This window comes from Aotus nancymaae, unplaced genomic scaffold (assembly GCF_030222135.1).
Source record: "Aotus nancymaae isolate 86718 unplaced genomic scaffold, 86718_ANA_hifiasm-v0.15.2.pri h1tg000049l, whole genome shotgun sequence".
In the NCBI taxonomy this organism is placed as follows: Eukaryota; Metazoa; Chordata; class Mammalia; order Primates; family Aotidae; genus Aotus; species Aotus nancymaae.
The window spans coordinates 22591344-22617221 of record NW_026988463.1 but is presented as its reverse complement, the minus strand read 5'-3'; the positions used below and the strand labels follow the sequence as shown (position 1 = coordinate 22617221).

The 25878-nt window shown below is 50.1% G+C and overlaps 1 protein-coding gene across 1 annotated transcript; it reads right to left on the bottom strand.

Moving 5' to 3' along the window:
- Window positions 1–533: 533 nt before the first annotated feature.
- LOC110568604 (cytosolic Fe-S cluster assembly factor NUBP1-like) lies at window positions 534–25347 on the bottom strand. The gene is made up of 11 exons (XM_064362578.1): window positions 25178–25347; window positions 24995–25099; window positions 21754–21887; window positions 15719–15787; window positions 12658–12690; window positions 11825–11915; window positions 10976–11130; window positions 8616–8726; window positions 7912–8014; window positions 1860–1943; window positions 534–843 (listed from the first exon to the last, which is right to left on the bottom strand). Exons 1-11 carry the CDS (start codon window positions 25194–25196, stop codon window positions 785–787), a joined length of 963 nt encoding a protein of 320 aa, XP_064218648.1. The 5' UTR covers window positions 25197–25347; the 3' UTR covers window positions 534–784.
- Between the last annotated feature and the right edge of the window lie 531 nt (window positions 25348–25878).

The following is a 25878-nucleotide window of genomic DNA, read 5'->3' as shown; positions in this document are numbered from 1 at the left end:
GCCCCAGAGCTGATGGAAAACAGGAGTTTACTCTTCTCCCAGCTATCTCTGATCCTGTGTGTCTCAAACAGAGCAAGCATCTCATGGCAATGATGACTGTAGCATTTACATCTGACTCTTTTTAATTTAATTTAAAAACCTGAAAACTGTTTTGTATATGACACTGGACATTACTGGATATACTGTGCACATGTTACTACACAGAGTGTATACACAGACCCCAAATTCTGTCTTACTGAGTGATTCAAGGACTTTTTGAGTTGACCCAGCTGCATCATACGGAGTGATTTTAGAATGAACCCCAGCGTGAGCTCTGTGACTTTTAGATTTTTCCTCAATCTGAAGAAGAGCGTTTGGACTGTGTGTTCCTCAGTGATGCGGTACACTCACCCCTTTGGTTCTGTTCTAGCTTTCTTCTCTTCAGAGGCAGAATGGCTTAAATGGGAGTTTCTATAATTGACTAAGCTTCCGACACAGCAGAATCCCACGGTCCCATAACCCGTTTGTTTTTTACATGAAACAGGCCTCAGAAGAGAGGTCTGAGGAGGGGTTTTTAATTCTTAAAATGGCACATTTGTAAAGAATGCCCTTTATATATGTTCTAAAGAATAGTGTACACATACTCGATGATGAAAGTGTCTCTGAGAAAGTGGCTTCGGACCACACCAGGGTCTTGTCCCTTTTTGCTGTGACCCACTCCATCCTGGAGCTGGTTGGGTCTGGCTGGATGTGCTGCCCCGTGAATGCCCTGCTTGGTAACTCTGGTCCTGAACATTCTCTTGTTTCAAGAACTGATGAAGTTCTCTTCTTTTGACTGATGGAGATTGCAAAACTCCTGGATTTCTGGAAAACAAGATGACAGGCATAGAATGCTCATGGCTTGTGTGCCCCGACAGCCCCGTCCTGTGCTGGGGAAGAGCGGGGGACATTCTTTATCAGGGGTGGAATCCTCTGGCTAGTTCCATAAAAAGCCCTGTGTCTGTGATGCCCTGAGTCTTTGAAAGTGACCCAAATACCTCACACTGCCCATCACGGTCATAACCAATGGCTGAGGCCTTCCTTGGCCCATCTATAGATGGAGGATTCTGGGAATGCTGTTTCCTTACCCTTGACATCATTTTTCTAGGCAAGTAAAACCCAGCCACAGACTCAGAGGCTGCAGCTTTAACAAACACCAACAACTCTGCCTTAACTGAGGCCTCTGATGGCTGCCAGTGGCTGAATGTGGGCCGCACTTGGGTTTGGTCTGGCTCACCATGGTTTTTTTTTTTTTAAAGAGATACAGTCTCACTCTGTTGCCCAGGCTGGAGTGCAGTGGCATGATCTGGGCTCACTCAACCTCCACTTCCCAGGTTCAAGCCATTCTACCTCAGCCTCCTGAGTAGCTGGGCAGGCGTGTGTCACCACACCTGGCTAACTTTTGTATTTTTAGTAGAGATGGGGTTTTGCCATGTTGGCCAGGCTGGTCTTGAACTCTTGACCAGCCTCAAGTGATCTGCCTGCCTCCTCCACCCAAAGTGCTGGTATTACAGGTATAAATCACTGTGCCTGGCCTGTTGTTGTTGTTGTTTTTAAATCAGTTACTTTTTAAAATCAATTACTTTATAGCTTTATTAGGATGTATTTCCTAAGCCATAAATTTCACCCTCACCATTATTTTTTAAACTATCAATGTGTTCACAGTACTCACACACTGAGAAATTTCTCTTGGACTCCTGGCTTCCTGAGCTATGGGGCCACTCTGTGGTCATTGCAGACCCCACCACCTGTCTGTCCGTCCACACCCCCACACACTTAGCTCCTTTATGTTGCTTCCTGCCCCACAGGCCTCTGCATTTACTACTCACGGAAATACTTACTCTGAATTATACTTCTGTAGGCTAACGTGGCTGGGGAATCTGGGGCGTCCATCAAAAAAGACTGGCCTTTGTCACAATTCTTACCTTAAAAGAAACAAACGGAATACAATTCAATCCAAGAGGAAAACTCAGTGGCCACAAGATCTTGGGGCTCTTTCTGTTTTTTTTTTTTTTTTTTTGAGACGGAGTTTCGCTGTTGTTACCCAGGCTGGAGTGCAATGGCGCGATCTCGGCTCACCGCAACCTCCGCCTCCTGGGTTCAGGCAATTCTCCTGCCTCAGCCTCCTGAGTAGCTGGGATTACAGGCACGCACCACCATGCCCAGCTAATTTTTTGTATTTTTAGTAGAGACGGGGTTTCACCATGTTGACCAGGATGGTCTCGATCTCTTGACCTCGTGATCCACCCGCCTCGGCCTCCCAAAGTGCTGGGATTACAGGCTTGAGCCACCGTGCCCGGCCGATCTTGGGGCTCTTTCTGTGCTGGTGACAATGGGAAGAACTTGAGCCCTTCACTTGTAATGAAGAGCAAAGTAGAACAGGCTATTGGGGTCTCTGGGACCCTCCTTCCAGCAGGGTCCCCAGCTAGCATTTCAGCGTGGCTAAATCATCAGGTGGTGTGTGGCAAATGCAGGTTCCGGGGCCCTACAGAGAACTGATTCAACAGCTTCCAGGTGGGCCCAGGAGTCTGCATTTTAAGAGATTAACTAGCTTTTGAGTAAAAGGATCATGAATGCACATGGTTAAAAAAAGTACAGAATACAAAAGGATATAGCATGAAGGCAAGTCCAAAAAGGGCTACTAGTGTCCAGAAATATTATGGGTATATATAAATGTGGTGCACGCTTGCAAGTGTGCAAACACACATACTTGCATATACCTAAAATACAAATGGGAGCATATGACACACACATTCTGCCCGCTGCTTGTAATGTTATCTTCCTGGTCATCTGTACTGGTGTCCATCAGTATGCTGGTCTTTCCCCGCCATGTGGCCACTGCTCCAGTCCCCTCCTATGCACACTCAGGTTTCTCTAGGACCACGTTATCCCAGAGCCAGGTGGACAAGACATAGGGGGTTTGGGGTCATTCTTGGGGATGTTCTTGCCTCCAGTCTGCCCTGCCAGCCCCCATTCATGGGTGGACTTGCCATCAGCTTACTCTGCCCACTCCCCAGGCCTTGAGCTGCCGGAGAAACAGGGCTAAGTGACTGCACTGCCCACAGTTGGTCACCAGCCTTAGGTGAACCCCAGGAGGGGTTCCCACCTTGCACTCATTTCTTCAGCTTAACTGTTGTGTTGCTCTGTGGGACAGGGGAGCCCAAATGGGGAAAGAGGCCTGTGGGGAGAGGCTGGTGGGAGATGTGGAGCCCAGATGACCCAGTGAGGCAGGAAAATAGGGTCTGGAGGCAGGGAACGTGAGGCCAATTCACACTTCAGCTATAACAGGAAATGTCCTCTCCACAGGACGTACGCTGTAAATGACTTTGTAACTACTTCATCCTCTTCATTTATATAGGGCGTACCCCACACAGAGGGTATTTAAACTCACAAAAACTCCTCTGTAATGGGGTCTTTGAGCCCCTGTGTTCAGGCCCACTCCCCTCCCACACCATGGAGTGTGCTTTCATTTTCAATAAATCCCTTCATTCCTTCCTTGCTTCGTGTGTTTTGCCCAATTATTCGTATAAGATGCCAAGAACCTGGACCCCCTCCACCGTTAACACGGGGACCATGAGACCATGTGGAACTCACTAGGGAGGCACATGAGTGCTTGTTTGCTGGGCCAGACCTGGGAGCTTGGGGATCCCAGAAGAGTCATGCTGGGGTTACTTTCTGTCCCTGACTTTCACTCAGGTCTCTCTTCCCCAGAGGGCTCTCCAGCTCCCAACACACAAACCTGCTCTAGTGTTTCCCATCTTAACCACATTTCCCCCTGGGCTCCGACCTCTCCAAGAACAGGCAGCATTGTCAGAACAGCTGGTGTGAGCTCAGCCCTGTCCAAGAGATCCCAAGCATCCTCTTACTCCATCCCTGTAGATCCCTCTCAGTAGGTACCACTGTCACCTGCATTTTACACATGAGGCCATCAAGGCTGAGAGAGGTAAAATGACTAGCCCAAGTCCCACAGCTAGTGGTGGCAGAGGATCTGAGGCCAGCCCTCCTGTGATCGTCAGCACATGAGGCCAGGACCCACAGCACCAGGGCGCTGACGTCTGTAACTCTTTGCCACCATGTCCCCAGAGGGGACTGAAGTGCTGTCCTCACGCCTTCCTGTCTGTTCCTAGGAAGGTGGCTTTCCCTCCACTCCATTCCCAGTGACCCGGCCAGATGTGTGTCACTCGGCCCTCACGCTCCACCCTGCTGGGTGTGCAACAGTGTGAACCACTCCTTCCTTTCTGGCACTCCCTGGCCTTGTTATCTCTGGTTTCCCCTCGAGGTGAGGTTCCGCAGTGTGCCATTTGACACACAGGACCGTGCTCACTAGAAGACGCTTAATCCTCTCTCAGCTCAGAATGAGCCCGCAGCTGTCACAGGGGGCTCCTCTGCTTTGAAATGAACTCTTGTGAAAAGTGGCCCTGAAAGGAAAGACCAGGGTCAATGCCAGGACTGGGTGTGAAGGAGGTGGGAAGATGGAGGTTGGTGGCTCTTTGGAAGAAAAGTCACATCAGGATCTAACAGAGGGCCCCAAGTTCACTTCCTGATCTGTCGAACAATGGCAATGGCAGGCCTGTGGCTGGGCCCATGGAAATATTTGGGTGGGTCAGCAAGCATGGCATTTTGTTTTTTTTGAGACAGAGTCTTGCTCTGTTGCCCAGGCTGGAGAACAATGGCATGATCTTGGCTCACTGCAACCTCTGCCTCCCAGGTTCAAGCCATTCTCCCGTTTTAGCCTCCCAAATAGCTGGGATTACAGGTGCACACCGTCACGCCTGGCTGATTTTTTTGTATTTCAGTAGACACGGGGTTTCACCATGTTGCCAAGACTGGTCTTGAACTTCTAGCTCTTCTTTAAACACTGGAAAATGTGGCAATTGTGATAGCCACAAGGACACCCCTCCTGGATCTCTGACAGCAGCTGCCATGCTCCAAAATCCAACACCACGTTTGTGTCAAGGCAGTGCCGCCCTCAGGCTGCTCCTTGCTAGTGACTGAGCCGAGCATGGCACTCAGGCAGGCACGTTCCTGGGAGATGCAGCCCCTCTGATGGGTGAGTGAACCCAGGAATGCCCTGGTGGCTGTGCCCAGCTTTCCTTGACAGCAGCCAAGACACTCCAGCAGACTGAGGTGCTCCAACAGACTGACACATCCAGCAGACTGAGGTGCTCCAACAGACTGACACATCCAGCAGACTGAGGTGCTCCAACAGACTAACACATCCATCAGACTGAGGTGCTCCAGTAGACTGAGGTGCTCCAACAGACTGACACACTCCAGCAGACTGAGATGCTCCAACAGACTGACACACTCCAGCAGACTGAGCTGCTAAAAAGTAAAGTACACTGAGGTGCTCCAGCAGGCTGAGACACTCCCGTAAGCTGAGATGCTCCAGTAGGCTGAGATGCTTCAGTAGGCTGAGATGCTGCTTTGGGCTGCGATGCTCCTGTGGGCTGAGGTGCTCCTTTGGGCTGCGATGCTCCCATGGGCTGAGATGCTCCCATGGACTGAGATGCTTCTTCAGGCTGGGATGCTCCCTTGGGCTGAGATGCTCTTGAGAGCTGGGATGCTCCCTTGGGCTGAGATGCTCTTGAGGGCTGGGATGCTCCCGTGGGCTGAGATACTCCTGTGGGCTGAGATGTTCTTGAGAGCTGGGATGCTCCTGTGGGCTGGGATGCTCCCTTGGGCTGAGATGCTCTTGAGGGCTGAGGTGCTCCTTTGGGCTGGGATGCTCCTGTGGGCTGAGAAGCTCCAGTGGGCTGAGATGCTCTTGAGAGCTGGGATATTCCCGTGGGCTCAGATGCTTCCATGGGCTGAGATGCTCTTAAGGGCTGGGATGCTCCCTTGGGCTGACATGCTCTTGAGAGCTGGGATACTCCTGTGGGCTGAGATGCTCTTGAGGGCTGGGATGCTCCCTTGGGCTGAGATGCTTTTGAGGGCTGGGATGCTCCCGTAGGCTGAGATGCTTCCACAGGCTGAGATGCTCTTGAGGGCTGGGATGCTCCCTTGGGCTGAGATGCTCTTGAGGGCTGGGATGCTCCTGTGGGCTGAGATGCTTCCACGGGCTGAGATGCTCCTGTGGGCTGAGGTGCTCCTTTGGGCTGCGATGCTCCTGTGGGCTGAGGTGCTCCTTTGGGCTGCGATGCTCCTGTGGGCTGAGGTGCTCCTTTGCGCTGCGATGCTCCTGTGGGCTGAGGTGCTCCTTTGGGCTGGGATGCTCCTGTGGGCTGAGGTGCTCCTTTGGGCTGGGATGCTCCTGTGGGCTGAGAAGCTCCAGTGGGCTGAGATGCTTTTGAGAGCTGGGATACTCCCGTGGGCTGAGATGCTCTTGAGGGCTGGGATGCTCCCTTGGGCTGAGATACTCTTGAGGGCTGGGATGCTCCCTTGGGCTGAGATGCTCTTGAGGGCTGGGATGCTCCTGTGGGCTGAGATACTTCCATGGACTGAGATACTCCTGTGGGCTGAGATGCTCTTGCGGGCTGATATGTTCTTTCCCCAACTCCTTCATCGTGGGCTAATGCTCTCCCTTGTCATTTCCTCCCACAGATGTTTCCCCTGACAAATGTCCTTTCCATCAATCCCATCTCGGCAGAACTGAGCTGTGGCAGAGGTGCAAGCTGGCAGGAATGGCTGTGCCCCCGACTGCTGCAAGCTCCCCACCAAGTCACGTCCATTCATGCGGCCTGCCTGCCTCCAGGGACCTTTGAGGGCAGCTCTCAGCACCACTTCTGGTCAGTGCAAAAGCTGCCTGGTGAGTGTTTTATAATGCTGGGGAAGGCTGAGAAAGCAGCTGCACTTTTCTACATTTTGTCGGGGGAATTACATGCCAGAGAAGCATTTAGGGATGTGGGAAGAAGGGAAGAAGGATTTTGGGACCCTGTCTCCCGGGTGCATGGGGTCTCTGGGGTTCTCCAGGGCCATTCCCATCCTCCAAGTGGCCCTCGCACCCCTTCCCCACTTCCTCATGGCAGCCGCCCCCAGCACCGTCCTGGCTCCCGCTTTCTGCGCAGCCCTTTGGCAGTCCTGTCCATGCCTTGTGGCTTCAACACTCGCCTGCATAGACACAAACTACCCTCTCCTGATTGACCCCAGAGCCTGCTGACAACCTGAGCCCCCTCACCTCTCAGCCACAGCACCCCAGAGGGCCCGGCCTCGCCCCTGCTTCACTGTCTCTGAGGGACGGACCCTCCTCCGGGTGGCTTGTACTGGCAGTGGGGACAACTTCGACCATCAGATCCTGTCACTTTCTCTCTTGTGTGTCCCCTCCTTTCTACACCAACGCCAGAACCCAGGGCCTCATCCTGAACTCTGACCCCAGGGCAGCCACCCTTGGGCCTCCTGATCCCAGGCACGGGACACTGACACTCAGTGATGATGACACTTAGCCGTTTCCCACAGGCTCTCATTCTCCCCTTGAGCTCCCCATGTGGGCCTGGCCCTCCCCCAGGGCACCCCAGATGGCCTCCGCTCTCCCCGCCTCCAGGCTCCCACCCTCCAACCCTCCCCACAAATACTTGGCCCCTACCCTCCCACCAGACCATTCTGGGAACGTGGCCCCTGCTCACAGGTCAGTGATCTGTGTCCCCTGGAGCCGCCCCTCTACTGAGTGTCCTCCTCAGTCCCCTGCCACCACCGCCCTCACCAACTTCTAATCCGTTCTTACAGGCCTCACCCATTTGCCTGAGGCCTGCTTGCTCCCGCTGCCTACCTGCAGGGGTCTCGGCTTTTCTCCCGGAGGCCTCTGGGGGTGCCAGCTGGAGGGTGGGTCTGGCTCCAGTGCCCCACTGACCTTCTTCCTTCCATCGCCCCTGTCCGTAGCTACCCGCTGTCATGCCCGACCCATGACTGTGGGACTGACTGAGGAGTGAGGTCCCGCCCCATGCCAGGGTCACCCACCTATGAGTGGATCCAAGGGCACTCTGCCGAGGAGAGGGATCTCCAGGTCCTTGCACATGAGCTCTGTGCCCCCGGTCGTGGGATGGAATATCTGAGATTCTTTCTGCAAGGCAAATTCAAAGGGGAGGAAACATGATTTTCTTGCAGAATCACAAGGATGGACCACATTTTTTTTTTCTGAGATAGAGTCACGCTCTGTCACCCAGGCTGGAGTGCAATGGCGCAATCCTGGCTCACTGCAACTTTCACCTCCCCAGTTCCAATGATTCTCCTGCCTCAGCCTCCTGAATAGCTGGGATTACAGGCACCCACCACCATGCCTGGCTAATTTTTTTGTATTTTTAGTAGAGATGGGGTTTCACCATGTAGGCCAGCCTGGTCTCAAACTTTTGACCTGAGGTGACGCACCAACCTCGGCCCCCCAAAGTGCTGGGATTACAGGCGTGAGCCACCGCACCCGGCCTGGATGGACTACATTTTAAAGAAACTTACACACACACACACACAAAAGCTTAGTTTGAAGGTGAAACACTTAACACCAAAAGAACTTTCCTTTAGTCAGCAGAAAGGGATTTTAATTGTGATTCTAATTCCCAAAATGCCGGGGAAAGCAGAAACCGTTTGCAGAGCACCCTTCTGACTGTTTCCTCAACCGTGAAGGCAGCATCTTGTTCAGATCGCCTGGCAGCCCCACGCGCCCTCACCTTGCACTTAGGACAGATGAAGCCACTCATGTTCTCCACCACCCCGATGATGGGCAGCTTCACCTTGAGGCAGAAGTTGATTTCTTTCCGGACATCCTGGAGGGACACCTCCTACGAAAGTGAAGAGATGAGTGATTCTAGCATCAAAGTGCGAGAACGGGAATGTCTGTGCACCCGAGGGGGTGGCTGCAACTCAGTGATCTGCTATCGTGAAGCCCTAGAGGTTTCTGCCCTGGTATGGTTTGATTGTGTCCCCATCCAAATCTCATCACGAATTGTAATCCCCACAATCCTTATGTGTTGAGGGCAGTACCTGGTGGGAGATGACTGGATCATGGGGCGGTTCCCCCCATGCTGTTCTCGTGACAGTGAGTCTTCACGAGATCTGATGGTTTTATAAATGTTTCACAGTTCCTCCTACACACTGTTTTTCTCACTGCTGCCACTGTGTATCATCTGCCTGCTTCGCCTTCCTCCATGATTCTAAGTTTCCTGAGGCCTTCCTAGCCTTGTGGAACTGTGAGTCAATTAAACCTCTTTCCTTTATAAATTACCCAGTCTCAGGCAATTCTTTACAGCAGTGTGAAAATGAACTAATACCTGACCCCGCCAAATCCATATTCATTTAGTGCCTACTAGTGCTAAGCCCTGTTTGTTTGAGGTGCTATTTACTTCCCACACAGCCAAATTGCAAGAAATAAATTTGAAAGAAAATGACTTTTTATTTTTAGAGACAGGAACTCACTCTGTTGCCCAGGCTGGAGTGCAGTGGCACAATCATAGCTCACTGCAGCCTCGACCTCCTGGGCTCACACATCTTCCTGCTCAGCCTCCCGAGTAGCTGGGATTACAGGTGCCTGCCACCATGCCAGGCTAATTTTTATATTTTTTGGTAGAAACAGGGTTTTGCCATGTTGGCCAGGCTGGTCTCGAACTCCTGACCTCAAGTGACCTGCCCAGCTTGGCCTCCCAAAATGCTGGGACTACAGACATGAGCCACTCTGCCTAGCACCAACCACTTTGTTCTGCTCCTCCATGCGCCCCCATGTCCCCTCTCTGCAGAATGCCAAAATGGACATGAATCCTGTCACCATCTTCTGACCCAGACACCTTCCCGTGGCCGCTGGGCCTGCCACTCCACTGGCTGAGCCCTCATGAGTGTGTCTGGCACCTGTGTTCCTCAGGGGGCCACAGGGGCCACTATGGGGGGCCAGGCCTTTTTACTGCCCTGATGCCCAGCACGTAGTTGGAGCTGAGTGAGTGCTGGATGAGGGTGAGACTATGGGTCGTCCTGACTGATTCTGACCAATGAAATCAAACCAAACCTCCCCTGTTGGGCTTTCTTAGGTGTGGAGGAGAACATCATGAAGAGCAGTCAAGTGTAACTGTGGAGGAGAGCCCCTAGTTACTCAGGACCCTGAGATGGACAGTGTTGCAGTCCTGCCTGCAGTTGCTCTCTGTAGGGCTTGCGGAGAGGAAACTTCCTATTGCTTGCTTCTCAGCTTGGGCTCACCATGGGCCCAGGGGCACAGCCACTAGGTGACTGGTACAGAGGGGCACTGGGTGTCGCTAAGGAAGGAGCAAGGGTACCCAGTGGCTTATCCCGCAATCCCTGACTGCACCCGGCTAGTTCTGTTGAAAACTGGAGAGATTTCCTAAATCATTCTGGGATGTAAATGGAAAATACACTGTAGACTAGGGGACTTGACGCGTGGACACAGCAAGGCTGACAGCACCAGGCAACACGATGTGAATTATAACTGCACTGGTGGCTTCACGAGTTTCCTCAAGGAGCCTTCAAAAAGAATTCTTGACCCACTACTGTTTAATTCATGGACTAAAAAAAAAAAAAAATCACTGAATGGTTGTTAGCTACAAATGTCTAGACCAAAGATGAATTTTTTCTTATTTTTATCCTTTGAGACAAGGTCTCACTCTGTCGTGCTGGCTGGAGTGCACTGGCGTGATTGTGGCTCACTGCAGCCTCCTCTCCCAGGCTCAAATGATCCTCCCACCTCAGCCTCCCGAGTAGCTGGAACTCCAGGCGAGAGCTACCATGCCTGGCTAATTTTAAAATATTTTTTGTAGAGATGGGGTTTCACTATATTGTTCAGGCTGGTCTCGACCTTCTGGGCTCAAGTGATCCTCCCATCTCAGCCTCCCAAAGTCCTGGGATTACAGGTGTGAAGCACTGTGCCCAGCTGAATAACAAGAGGTTACTGCAGATCCGCACTGGATGCGGCTGTGGAACACACACTGGGAAGAACCTTGGTGAGACTAGGGTATCAGAGCCTTGTAGGAAGGAAGCCTTGCAGTGTCGAGCACAGTTTGGGCCCAGCTCCACCTGGGAGCCTGCTCACCTGGGGAGTGGTGATTATCACTGCTCCGTCGATGTGTGCCGCGGCCAGGTACTGGACGACCGAGAGGTGTTCATCTGACGTCCCAGGTGGGGTGTCCACAATGAGGTAGTCCACCTCTCCCCAGTCCACATCTCGGAGGAACTGCTTGATCATGCCTAGAAAGAGGAATCCACAGGGGATGCTCATTTTTTCTTTATTTATCTGGCTCCAAATTTCAGTAGTGCTGAAGCTGAGGAAGCTAGTCCTGATAACAGTTTCATATTATTACCCTAAGTCTCAGTACCAGATCAACCTGCTGTTGATCTCACCTCTCTGACCCAAATAAGCCACGATGAAACCATGATAAAAATAATTTCAGGGTTCTATAGTGGCATGATCTGGGCTCACTGCAACCTCTGCCTCCTGGGTTCAAGCGATTCTCCTGCCTCAGCCTCCCGAGTAGCTGGGCTTACAAGTGCATGCCACCATACCCAGCAAATTTTTTATGTTTTTGGTAGAGATGGGGTTTCACCATATTGGCCAGGTTGATGTCAAACTCCTAACCTCAGGTGATCTACCCGCCTCGGACTCCCAAAGTGCTGGGATTACAGGTGTGAGCTACCCTACCTGGCCAGGGTTCTATAGCTTTTAAGGAGAGAAAAACTCACAGCAGATACTTATAATTATATAAGGGAAAACTGGTATTTCGATGAGCTCTTTTCAACCAGTGAAGAAGAGGCAATGGATGCTTAAAAACAATATACTGTGAGGCCCAGCAGGCTAACACTGGCAGGAGAGGGTGCAGATGAGGCCAAGAGCCACAACGCTCGTAGAAGGATGTGAGAAATAAAAAAAGGCAGAGTGGCAAACCATTTTTCTTGGGTCCCCTCCAGATAACAGCGTCATCAGGACTGCTGAGCAGGAAACCCACTGACATCACCCCCAAGTTGTCTTCCATGTACTGGAGAGGGAACAGAGGGAGGGCAAGACACACTTTACTCAAAACCACGCAGTGAGGCCCTCCCCCAGGTCTTCTGTCTGAACTCTGACTGAAAAAACCATTTTCAGGACAAAACTGCCGTGTGACCCATGAGCACATTCACTCTTTACATCCTAAATCATTTAAAAAAAAAAAAAAAAAAAAAAAAGTACCATGTTAGGGGATTTGAAAGAGGCACTGTATGTCCATGGGCTGCGATGATAGGGAACTCAGCTAATGTAAGTAAGGTCACCTCCTTAACTCTGTGTCTTTTTTTTTGAGATGGAGTCTAGCTCTGTTGCCCAGGCTGGAGTGCAGCGGCGTAATCTCAGCTTCCTGCAGCCTCTGCCTCCTGGGTTCAAGCAATTCTCCTGACTCAGCCTCCCAAGTAGATGGGATTACAGGTGGGTGCCACCATGCTCGGCTGATTTTTGTATCTTTAGTAGAGACAGGATTTCACCACGTTGGCCAGGCTGGTCTCCCTGGTTATTCAGTTACATATTACTACTTTTGTGCTACGACAGCAGGGAACGTAGGCGCACATGCTGCAAATCTTTACCGTCCTACACTTTACGGAAAAAATCTGCCAATCACTGGTTTTAATCGCATCCTTTGTGCCCCGAAAAGTACCCCAGTAAACACCTTGGACCGACAAACCGTAAACCCATTATGTTCATACAACCACACACTACTGTGAAAATAAGGCAAAGAGGTGAAAACTTACCACTGGAGACCAGCCCGAGCCACTCTGGTGAACCTGTGTGAACATGAGCACCAATGTTCATTTGTAGAAATCATGTACCGTGGTCACATTTCACGCAGAAATTGCACAAAGAAGACAGTTTTATAAAATACAATTCATTGTCTTATGTGGTACCATGAAATTCCTAAAAGGAGGTGAACAGCTGGGGCGTGGGTAATAAAGATACAACTCAACTCCCTTTGTGTCGCAAGCTGGGTTATTTGGAAAGTCTGCTTGGGTGTCTAGATAAGGAACCAAAAGTTCAAATATGACGTTGTGTCTAAGGTATTTTAAAAGAGTGATAAAATCGGCTAGGACTGTTAAGAAAATGCAGGTACCTGTGAAGCAATGAGATGGCTTTTGTAAAAGCACAGGAGTGAAGGGAATGATCTCCAGTGAAATAGCTGATTCAGAACCCGTCCCGAATCAGCTCCAGTCGCTCACCCCAAGGGAAAGGGCTGAGGAGGGTCAAACAGTAGCTCCCTGGGACAACTTCAAGATTCAGACCTCTTCCCTCCAGCAGGCGTCCAGCAGCACCCAAAGTGCATACTGCAAGTCTGTTTTTCTTAATGAAGCCTTACTTTTCTCAACGGATTTACTGAGACATGATTCATAGACAGTACGACTCACCGACTGAATGTGTCCAACCGAGTGGCTTTCTGTATAGTCACAGGTGTGCAGCCATCACCACAATTTAGTTTTTAATTTTTATTTTTGAGATGGAGTCTTGCCCTCTCGCCCAGGCTGGAGTGCAGTGCTACGATCTTGGCTCACTGCAACTTCCACCTCCCAAGTTCAAGTGATTCTCCTGCCCCAGCCTCCCAGGTAGCTGGGATTACAGGTGCCCGCCACCACGCCCAGCTAATTTTTGTAGTTTTTTGTAGAGACAGGGTTTCACCATGTTGGCCAGGTTGGTCTCAAACTCCTGATCTCAAGTCATCCACCCACCTTGGCCTCTCAATGTGTTGGGATTACAGGTGTGAGCCACCATACCTGGCCACCACAATTTTAGAACATTTTCATGACTCTAGGAAGAATCTCTATAGCTATCACCCCTCAGCTATCGCCCCTCCAGTATCTCTCTCATCCTCCCAGCCGTAGGGGACCCCTAATCTACTTTCTCTCTCTGTGGACTGACCTACTCTGCACATTTCATGTAAGTGGAATCATACAACATGTGGTCCTCTGTGCCTGACTTTGAAGTTCTATTAAAAGAAACCCAACAAAACCATTCATTCATGTTTATACTCGTTTGCTAAGTCCACTTATCTTAAGAGTTAGGGTAAACAGGACAATCCAATCTTCTCCATTATTGGAGAAGAAAATGGTGAAACTTCTGTTTTACTTTATTTTAAAATTTCTATTTCTATGAAATACTTATGTGTGATGACAGTACCTTAACCCTCACTGGGGCTTGTGCTACCACATCCATGGGGCTATGGACCAAGCCTCAAGGAGTGACATCGCTCTCCTTCCCTACTGCCTCAGAAGCAAACCCAAAGGCCTTAGAAGTGCCTGCAAGGGGCCAGGCACAGTGGCTCATGCCTGTAATCCCAATACTTTGGGAGGCTGAGGTGGGTGGATCACAAAGTCAGGAGTTCGAGACCAGCCTGGCTAATATGGTGAAACCCCGTCTCTACTAAAAATACAAAAAAACTAGCCGGGCATGGTGGCATGTGCCTGTAGTCTCAGCTATTCAGGAGGCTGAGGCAGGAGAATCACTTGAACTCTGGAGGTGGACGTTGCAGTGAGCCAAGATTGCACCACTGCACTCCAGCCTGGGCAATAAAGGGAGACTCAGTCTCAAACAAAAACAAAACAAAACGATATGTGCCTGCAAGGCCTGGCCCCATCGGCCTCGGGCCACCCTCCAGCCCCACTGGTCACTCCACTGAGGACACAAGGACACCCAGCGTCAGGGGCCTACGCACTCGCTCCGTTAGCGCAGAATGCCCTTCCCCCAGCTCTCCCCTCCTGTCATCCTCTGCTCAAATGCTACCCCTCAGTGAGGGCACCTTTGACCATCCCTCCCAAACAGCAGCCCTCTGACCCTGCCCTACTGTCTATACCCTCACTCTGGGTTGGTTTCCCATTACCTAGCATCTGTCCTCTCCCACTCAGATGGGGGTCTTTATAGGCCTTGTTTACTACTGAATCCTCAGAACAGGATTAATGCATCCCTGGCACTAATTAAAGAAAGAAACACTCTTGAGACTCTTGAGACATCCCAGCACCCCCAGCCCCAGCTTCCATGCACTGCCCGTGGGGGAATCCTCTCTTGGAGAGCTTCTTGCTAGCAAGAAGCCAGCAACTACATAGACTGCTACGGCCCTGCCCCCAGCCTGCATCGCTCACCCACCCTGCAGTCTCAGTTCCCCAGGGGAGACCACAAGGGCAGAAATATTCTCTTGCTTCCAGGGTACAGAGCCTTAGCAAGCCCCGGTCTAATGTTCCCAGTCAGAGCTAAATTTCCGTCTCACTTCTGCATTTCACTGGCTGTTTCCCTTCCCCCCTGAGGTGGCATCGAAACCAATGCTTCTCAAATGGTGTAGATGGACTTCATAGATACTTCTGTCCCCTCAAAACTCACAGTTATTAAAGTAGACAGATGGACTACTGAGCATGTATCTCAGCTCATCAGGCCCACATAAACATTTATGGGCCAGGCGCGGTGGCTCACGCCTAAGGCAGGCGATCGCTGGAGGTCAAGAAGTGGAGACCAGCCTGGCCAACATAGTGAAACCCCGTCTCTATCAAAAACACAAAAATTAGCCAGGCATGGTGACACAACCCTGTAGTCCCAGCTGCTCGGGAGGCTGGGGCACAAGAATTGCTTGAACCCAGGATGCGGAGGTTGCAGTGAGCTGAGGTCGTGCCACTGCAGTCTAGCCTGGGCAGCAGAGACTGTCTCAAAAACAAAAACAACAACAACAGCAACAAAGCACTTCTGGGCTCTGCATACCTGTTTGTTTACGTCTGACAGTGCAGTGCTACCGAGTTTGCCTTAAGAGAACAATTTCCTGAGTTCTGTAACCGCTATTACCTGCTCTCCTTCCAATCCCATTATCTTGGGAATCGATGGCCCACATATATCAATGTCGAGAAGAGCAATCTAGGGAACAAGAAAAGACCAAAGCGGTTACATAACTGAATGCACAAACCCCAGGTACGCACCACTGGGAGGGGAGTGGGATTAGAGGAAAAGGACGGGGGAGAAGACAGAAACCGGGTCAAACTTGGAGCCATCAGATTCTCCTGAGGGAGTCATAATGCTGATCTCAAGGTTCATAAACACTGATGCCCCTGGTTGCCTACCCCTCAGCCTGGCTCAGCTCCTTGAGGGTGATCTTACAGACCTGGGTGTCAGGTCACTTGGAGGCTTGGGCCCAGAACCTGTTTACTGAGCTCTGGCTGGAGGAGACAGGGAAAGGGGCCTAGTATCTTTTTGGATTGTGTGACAGAATGGATGGGACAGCCAAGCGAGAGCCATCTTGGAGCCACCCCAAACAGCAATCCTTTGCTCACCCCCTCACCAAGTCTTGCTCTCTGCATCGTAAATATTTCTCAAACTCATCCTATCTTGTTCAGGAGTCTCAGATGCAAGCATTTAAGCACACTATGGATGTATTAAAAAAATATATTGGGGGCTGGGCACAGTGGCTCACACCTGTAGTCCCAGCACTTTGGGAGGCCGAGGTGGTCATGTGCCTAGATGGTATCATTATCTCTTGCTTACAGAGGAGGAAACTGAGGTTCAGAGGGGACCAGTTCAATAAGCAAGGAACAGAGCTGGGACATAAACTGAGGTCTTCTGGCCCCAACCAGGACTCTTTCCAGTATGCCATGGGGCCTTCTGTGGAGGACCAGAGTGGAACCCGAACCAAGCCCTGTTTTCCTTTGACCCTGAAGGTGAATGACTGTTTAGGCTAAACTTTCAAAACGGAAACTTAAAGTAAGATGGAAACCTGGAAAAGCTCTTTGCTTGTTACTCGGGTGCAGCGTCACGCGACCTCTTCCATCCTAAGCCTTCCCCTCTGATACAGGAGGTCTGAGACGGCTTTTGGGAACCTTCTGAGAACAGGGCTAGTACTCATCTTGAAAGCTGCAGTGACTCAGATCCAAAGTGCTGCACCTCCGGGTCACTTTTTAACTTGCCCCCAATTAGTTTCTTGTCTCCCTCTTCAATCCTCTCAACAAGCCCAGCCTCCTGCTTCCTCTGCACCCAGGGCTGTCTCAAACCTGTGTGGGGCGGAGGTCAGGGGAGCACCATCCATAGACCAGTGCTGGCCTCAGGCGCCCTCTATGGGGCCATCTGAGGAACACAGCAGAGCGACATCATGGGAAAACCTGACTTGCTCTCTCTGGACCTTGATACTTGGGACTGATGTGTCAATGATTCATGGGGAAATGACACCATCACTATCAATGACGATGACAGAGACATTCCTAGATATTCTCAGGTTTCTAGCTACTCTGTCTCCATGCCCTTCCTTCAGGGAACAATTTCATCAGTTCCCTTTAGAGGAAATTTACTCCCTTGCGGAGTGAAACTTGCGCGAAATGATGTAAGGATGCCAGAAGAAGTTCAAGCGCGCTCACTCCCATGGCAGGCCCGAGAGGCTGCTGACAGGCTCCTGCTACCCAGATGGCCAGGGCGGCCCTGTGTCCTGTCTCTTCAGACTTCCTGTTCATCCTATTACTCCCCCAAAATCTGTCCGACTAATTCTGCTTAGGTTAGGCCAGATAAGCAAAGCTGAGCAATGTGCCTGCATTCCTCCACACCAGGACCTCTGGGCCTGTGTTTGCAGCTGATGGGAAGAGGCAGCATTTGCTGCAGAAGGCGGAGGGATGGGGATGCCACAGGGCTCTCAGGACCCAAAGCATCTCCTTACCCAGCACCCCAAACTGCCCCTAATGAGGAAGGTAGGGGAGGAGTGGTTTAGTCCCAACTTTCTTTTTTTTTTGAGACGGAGTTTTGCTCTTGTTGCCAGGCTGGAGTACAATGGCGTGATTTTGGCTCACTGCAACCTCCGCCTCCCAGGTTCAAGCGATTCTCCTGCCTCAGCCTCCCGAGTAGCTGGGATTATAGGCATGCGCCACCACACCCGGCTAAATTTTTTGTATTTGTAGTAGAGATCGGGTTTCTCAGTGTTGGTCAGGTTGGTCTCAAACTCCAGATCTCGGGTGATTGGCCCGCCTTGGCCTCCCAGTGCTGGGATTACAGGCGTGAGCCACCGCGCCCAGCTCCCAACTTTTAGTCCTTGCACAATTTGCTTCTGCTCTCTAAGCCTCGGTTGTTCAGGCTTCTGATATGTGAGACGAGTGCTCTGATGTCACCAAGGCCCCTTCCTGCTCTGCAGTCCCAAGTCCCCCAGGAGAGCCTTGCACAGTCAGTCCTGAAACACCCAGTGCTGACCTTGTAATGATAGTTAGCCTTTCAGATCACAAATGTTTAATTTGTGGTGGCCAAGTGTGGTGGCTCATGCCTGTATTCCCAGTGCTTTGGAGGCTGAGGCAGGCGGATCACCTGAAGTCAGGAGTTCAAGACCAGCCTGGCCAACAGAGTAAAACCCCGTCTCTACTAAAAATACAAAAATTAGCTGGGTGTGGTGGTGGTCACCTGTAATCCCAGCTACTCGGGAGGCTGAGGCAGGAGAATTGCTTGAACCCTGGAGGTGGACGCTGCAGTGAGCCAAGATCACACCACTGCACTCCAGCCTGGGCAACAGAGCAGGAGCACTCGATCTCAAAAAAAAAAAAAAAAAAAAAAAAAAAAAATGGTTAATTTAGGGAAGTTGATGACTTGTTAGTTATTCATGGTTTTTGAAGTAGGGTCTCTGTTGTCCAGGCTGGAGTGCAGTGGCACAGTCATGGCTCACTGCAGCCTTGACTTCCCAGGCTCAAGTGATCCTTCTACCTCAGTCTCCTGAGTAGCTGGGACTACAGGTGCTCAACACCATGCCTGGCTAATTATTTTTATTTTTTACTTTTTGTAGAGACAGGGGTCTTAGTTTGTAGCCCAGGCTGGGAGTCGGTGACTTTTGCAGTGGAAGATGGTGTGTGACTCTTTGCTGTCTCATGGCTCAGGCTTATGCTACAGAGGCTCCTCTTACCTTCACTACAACTTACACACTCCCTGGTCAGCCTGTGATTCGTCAGGGGTGTTTTCTAATTCTGTTCTCTCTTGATCCAAGGCCCTTTGCCAATGAGATGACAGATACCTGCCTGCCTCAAGTGCTAACATGGAACAGCCTTGCCTAGGGTTAGAGCCAAGCTTCCAGCAGACAGCAGGCAGGAAAGGGTCAGGGCGCATCCCACCATCCAGCTAGATTTAGGACAGGGAGAAATCTGTGCTGCTTGACTTTAATCAAAACATTTTCAGCATTTTTCATGTGCTGACACTTTGCAGATCATGATGTCACTGTCATGAGTAGGTCTGCCTGGGGAGAAAAAAAACTTTCCTAAATGCTGACTTCTTTTTTTTTAAACCACTACTGCATAAAGAAATACAGCTGATATAGCCATATTTCCACACTGGTGTGCTTTCCTTCTGTATATTGCAAAGTCTAGACAAGCATGCAGCAAAGACTTCAGAACGTAATTACATGAAAATGAATGATGTCCGTAACGACAGTGAATGATTACAGAACGTAATTACATGAAAGTGAAAGTGAACAGTTGTCTACTCACAAGTGGTTACCTGCAAGGGACCAGATGAAAGCCCATGTCCAGTGAGCTGTTTAAGAATATTCCTGACAGCTTCGAAAAGCAGATTATTCTAAACAATACAGACAATCTGAGAAACCAGATTTCTTAGCCAGTCCACTAGGCCAACACAAATTTGACCCTCAAATGGCAAGAGACTGCCAACTAACAAAACAATGAATCAACAAGTATATCTCTGTGTGTGTTTATATATTTTTTAATTTTTATTTTCTAAGATGGAGTCTCAGTCTGTCACCAAGGCTGGAGTTCAGTGAGGCAATCTCGGCTCACCGCAACCCCTGCCTCCTGGGTTCAAGTGATTTCCGTGCCTCAGCCTCCTGCTAAGTAGCTAAGACTACAGGTGCGTACCACCACACCCAGCTAGTTTTTGTATTTTTTAGTAGAGACAGGGTTTCACCATGTTCGCCAGGCTGCTGGTCTCAAACTCCTGACCTCAAGTGATCTGCCTGCCTCCGTCTCCCAAAGAGCTGGTATTACAGGCATGAGCTACCACGACTGGCCCAACAAGTATACTTTGAATCTACTCAGTACTATGCTTTGGGTAGGCTACAGACTCATCTCTAAGGCAGATATAATCATCATCCCTTCATATCCGGTTAGTGAAATAAAGTAATAAAAACGATGGCCATCACAGACATTTACTGAGCATTTACTATTGGTCAGGCCCCGTGCTAAGTGATCTACATGTGTCATCTCACTCAGTCCTTGGAGTCCCATTTTATAGATGAGAAAATGAAGGCAGAGTAAGCCTGATAACCTGCCCATGGTCACAGCAGTGGTGCGGATGGAGCCGGAACCTGAGTTTGGGCTGTCTGACTCGAGTGTGTGTTCTTAGCTACCCACAACACCTTTTATTAAAGTTTAGATCCAGAGGGCAGCACTGGGTAATCTGAGTTTTCATGCTCATCTGTATACTTGGGTGGAAATGAATAAACTCTTGTAAGGGCCAGCAAACGTTTTCCACAAGGGCCAACAGGAAATATATTATTAGGCTTTGTGGGCAAAATCAAGGATCATATGTAGGTACTTAGGTACTAATTTAAAAACTGCAATTTTAGGCCAAGCACAGTGGCCCATGCTTATAATCTCAGCGTTCTGGGAGGCCGAGGCAGGGGGATGCCTTGAATTTAGAAGTTCAAGACTAGCCTGGGCAACATGGCAAAACCCCACCTCTACAAAACACAAAAATTAGCTGGGCATGGTGGCAAGCACTTGTAGTCCCAGCTACTTGGGAGGCTGAGGTAGGAGAATAGCTTGGTAAGCCTGGAAGGTAGAGGATGCAGTGAATCTTGATCATAGCACTGCACTTCAGCCTAGACGACAGAGTAAGATCCTGTCTCAAACAAACAAAAACCATTTCAAAAATGTGAATACCATTGTTAGTTCATAGGCCATAAATAGGCCATAAAGACAGGGAAAAAGTGGATTTGGCCCTTTTTTTTTTTTTTGAGATGGAGTCTTGCTCTGCTCTGCCACCCAGGCTGGAGTGCAGTGGTGTGATCTCAGTTCACTGCAACCTCCGCCTCCCGGGTTCAAGCTATTCTCCTGCTTCAGCATCTTGCTCTCTGCATCTGAAATGTAGTCCCCTGAGTAGCTGGGACTACAGGCCCATGCCACCACGCCTGGCTAATTTTTGTATTATTAGTAGAGACAGAGTTTCACTATGTTGTCCAGGCTGGTCTTGAACTCCTGACCTCATGATCCACCCAACTCGGCCTTCTAAAGTGCTGGGATTACAGGCGTGAGCCACTGCGCCCGGCTGATTTGGCCCAGTGGCTATAGTTTGCAGGTCCCTGGCTTAGAGAAAAGCAAAAAGGGGTCATTAAAGAGGAAAAAGAAACAAGAATGTAAGGTAACTATCCACATGCGAGGGGAGATGTACATCTGCTAGCCATTTTCTTGGCTAGAGAATCCAATGAAATGCTTCATTTCACTACTGGGCATTGCCTCTCTGCAGGGATTGAGATTCCTAAGAGGCCAATTTGATGTTTCCTTTGAGGCAGTCTCATTCCGTGCACCAGGCTGGAGTACAGTAGCGCAATCTCGACTCAATGCAATCTCTGTCTCCCGGGCTCAAGCAATTCTCATGGCTCATACTCCCAAATAGCTGGGATTACAGGCCTGCACTACCACACCTAGGTAATATTTTGTATTTTTAGTAGAGACAGGGTTTTGCCATGTTGGCGGGGCTGATCTCAAACTCCTGGCCTCAAGTGATCTGCCCGTTTTAGCCTCCCAAAGTGCTGGGATTACAGGCGTGAGCCACCGCGCCTGGCCTAGGAATCAGTTATTTAATAGCCATCACGACCCTCAGACAGAATGAGCACCTCCCAGTGGTTCCTGAGGTCTCACCTGTGTGTTTTCATCCTCTGCTAGGCCATGGGCAAGGTGGGCACTGAATGAGCTTTTCCCAACACCGCCTTTCCCAGATAATACCAAGATTTTGTGTTTTACGGTCTTCATTTTCTCTTTGATTTCCTCTATAGCTGCAAAGAAAGCCAAAGTACAGGGGATGAGGTCCCTGACCAAACCTCGAATGTCACTCTTCCAGTCAACCAGGAAGAGCTAACTCCTAGTCCTAGTCCTGGGGCTGTTTAAAAGGATCCTCTGAAATCCCTCTTCATCAATGGTAGAAGTAAGTGCTAGGAAGAAAATAAGGCTATTATCACATTTGAAGGTGTCTCATTTATTGGTTTACACGTTTGTGTCCCCCAACTAGAAGATACTCTCCACAAGGGGAGGGACTCTGAAGTTTTCAGTGCTGTATTTCCAGCTCCAGAAGAGAACTCTGCATACAGTAATGGTCCCCAACTTGGGGACAAAATCCCCCAGGGACATTTAGTAATATCTGGAGACACTTTTCTTTTTCTTTTTGGGACAGAGTCTCATTCTGTTGCCCAGGCTGGAGTCCGCTCACTGCAACCTCCGCCTCCAGGGTTCAAGTGATTCTCCTGCCTCAGCCTCCCCAGTAGCTGGGATTACAGACACCTGCCACCACGCCCAGCTAATTTTTCTATTTTTAGTAAAGATGGTGTTTCTCTATGTTGGCCAGGCTAGTCTCAAACTCCTGCCTGACCTCAAGTGATCCACCTGCTTTGGCCTCCCAAAGTGCTGGAGTGTTGGAATTACAGGCGTGAGGCACTGTGCCCAGGCTGGAGACACCTTTCATTGCCACAGGAGAGGTACTGCTGGCATCTGATGGGTAGAGGCCAGGGATCATGCTAAATGTCCTGTAATACACAGGACACCTTCCCACAACAAAGAGTGATCCTGCCCCAAATGTCAACAGTGTCGAGGTTGAGAAAACCTGATCGACAGCAGGCTCATACTAAGTATCTGTCAATGAAACTATCTTATTTCAAATCCTTAAAAGAATACACGAGGTATAAAGGAAAATAAAATGTCTCATGATGCCCCACTTTGAAATCCCAAAGTGCTGGTGTTACAGGCATGAGCCACCACACCCGGCCTGTCTCCATCTTTGATGAGTGAACGTTAGGCCTGGAAACCTCCCAACACTGCTGTCCTCCTGCCCATCAATGGACAGCTATTACTTCCTAACCTGTGTCAAAGCATTCTACATTAATCAGACTCCCACAAAAGGCCAAAGGCCTTACGCATCTCCATTGTGAGATGATGACCCTCACAAATTGCTCCTAAGGAACTTCTTTGCTGGCCCCTAAACCTTTGAAGATGAATATCCTCCCATAAACAAGGACATGTCAACTGTAACTTTCTTTAGGACCGTAAACTTAACCTAACTCCTTGTGTGTTACTACTGTCTGTTAAATGTCACACTGACAATGTCCATTACAAGCTTCCCACATGCTGAACAAAGACAGGATGATCAATCCTTCCTCTCCTCTCCTGAGACATCTGCCTAATGAAATCTTCCTTTACTCCCTCTTTTGAATTTTCACCTTATCTTCGGTATAGCACAGATATACTGGGCACTAATTAAAACCTCACAAGACATGACTACCTGTCTCAAGGCCTGCCACACTTTTTCCTGCATGCTTTTCCCCCTTTTAATGAAATATATAAACATGAGCCTCCTGGAGCCTCTCCAGGGAGCACAGGCCACAGATGTTTCTGTGACTTGTGTTTTCCAGGGCATGTCCTCAAGCTCTGGTTCAATAAACCTCCACTGGTAGAAACTTGGTTCAGTCTCTCCATTGGATTGACAGAAGTAACTATTTTTCTCTTCATTTATTTTTTTCCTTTGAGATAGGGTCTGACTCTGTCACCAGGCTAGTAGAGTGTAGTGGCATGATCTTAGCTCACTGTAACCTCCACCTCCCAGGTTCAAGCAATGCTCCCACCTCAACCTCGAGTAGACATGGACCACCACGCCTGCTAATTTTTGTATTTTTAGTAGAGACAGGTTTCACCACCATGTTGGCCAGGCTGGTCTCAGACTCCTGACCTCAAATGATCCACCTGCTTCGGCCTCCCAAAGTTCTGGGATTACAGGCATAAGCCACCACACCCGGCTTGTTTCCATTGTTGATGAGGAACCAGAAGCTCAGAGAAGTTAGGACTATTGCTGATGGTCACACTACATGGACCCAAGAATCAAACCCAAGTCTCTCTTTGAACTCCTTCAAGATTCTCCCCCTTGGCGGGTCACAGTGGCTCACGCCTATAATCCCAACACTTTGGGAGGCTGAGGCAGGCAGATCACCTGAGGTCAGGAGTTCGAGACCAGCCTGGCCCACATAGAGAAACCTCATCTCTACTAAAAATACAAAAATTAGCTGGGCATGATGGTGGGTGCCTGTAGTCCCAGCTACTCAGGTGGCTGAGGGACAAGAATTGCTTGAACCCGGGAGGCGGAGGTTGCAGTGAGCTGAGATCACACCACTGCACTCCAGCCTGGGCTACACAGCAAGACTCCGTCTGAAAAAAAGAGGAGGCGGGGGGAAAGATTCTCCCTCTGCATCCTGCTTTTTAAGGTCCTGAGCAGGCTCCCAGAGTCCTCCCATCCTCGAATCTGTGCTTCACAGCACTTGAAGCTGTGGTTGTTTAGTTGCTACCTCACGTGTTTATATTTCCAGTGTTAAGCTAAACTCCACTAGGGCAGTGACCACGCCTGATCCCCAGCTGTGTCCCCCGGACAGCAGGGTACCTACGAGGCGATCAACACATTTCCGCTGAATGAAAGAAACAATCACTCCTCAAAAGGAAGAAAATTGTATCAAGAAAGTAGCTGGCAGAGCCAGGATTTAAGTCCGAGAACTCCCTGACTTCGGAGCTTATGCCGTTTTCTCCGCGGTCGGTTAGTATCACTCAAACCTCTGGCCGGGATACTCTTAGTTAACGTGTCTTCCAAGTCTACGCCAGTCTCCGCCCTCTATCCGTGCCACTGCCTTCGCTCCCGCCTTTTAAAGGCCTCGTCCCTGTCACTCCAAGCTCCGCCCTCACCCTGCCTAATTTCCACGGCCCGCCCCCTCTGGGCCCCGCCCCTCTCCATATACAATACCGTCTAGCCCGCCCCGTCACTCATTCTGCGAATCCCGCCCCCTCCCTCCATGCCCCGCCTCTCCCGGGCCTGGGCCTCTCGCTTCCTGTTGAGGCCTTGCCCCTTTCTCACCTGGGTCTGGGGTGGCCCCCGCTCCAGACGCGCACAGCCGCTGGTTGGGGCATCCCTGACATGAAGCCCCTCGGCCCGCCTGGGCGCTGTCGGCCCCTGGACAGTCTGCGCAGAGACAAGACCACGGTTAGAACAGCTCGCGACACTTTCGCCCCACCACCCATGTACCCTCCGCGAGCTCACCGTGAGGTACCTCCTCCATTCCGTCGCCTTTGCCGCCTTCGTGGTCACCGGAACCCGCTGTCGCGCATTTCCGTCTTATGAGCACTATGATTCTCGGGCCGCACAAAGTTAAGTCTCGGAAAGAGAGGGCTGTGCACACGCGCGAACTTTGGGCTGAGAGACTGGGACTCATTTCTGTGTTCCTTTTCCGTGATTTCCTATCATAAATACTCCGGCAGTGCATCTCCTAAGAACAAAGGCATTGTTCGTGACCTCAGGGCCATTTTCATACCCAAGAGATGTAATATCGATGCAGTACTGTTAGCCAGTAGACAGTTTATATTCCAATTTCAATTGTTCGAAGTAAGACCCCCTCCCATGCTGGATTCATTCATTGCCTGGAGTTCCGTCTTTTCGGTGTCCTTTAATTCAGATCAGTCCTTCCTTTTATAGGGAGAGTCTCATCACATTGATAATTTCGACCGGTCCAGACCAGTTGTCTTACAGAATATACCATAATCTTGATTTGTCTAATCCTCCCCTCCCCCTTGCCCCATAATTAGATTCAGGTTAATTTTTTTTTTTTTTTTTTCCTGTGGCACACACTTGGATAATGTCAATTTGTCCCGTTTTTGGTAATGTGAAGTTTGATCGTTTGGTAAAGGTGGTGTCTGCCCTATTGCTCCAGTGAATGGAGCTGTCTCTAAAACACCAAAGGCCTT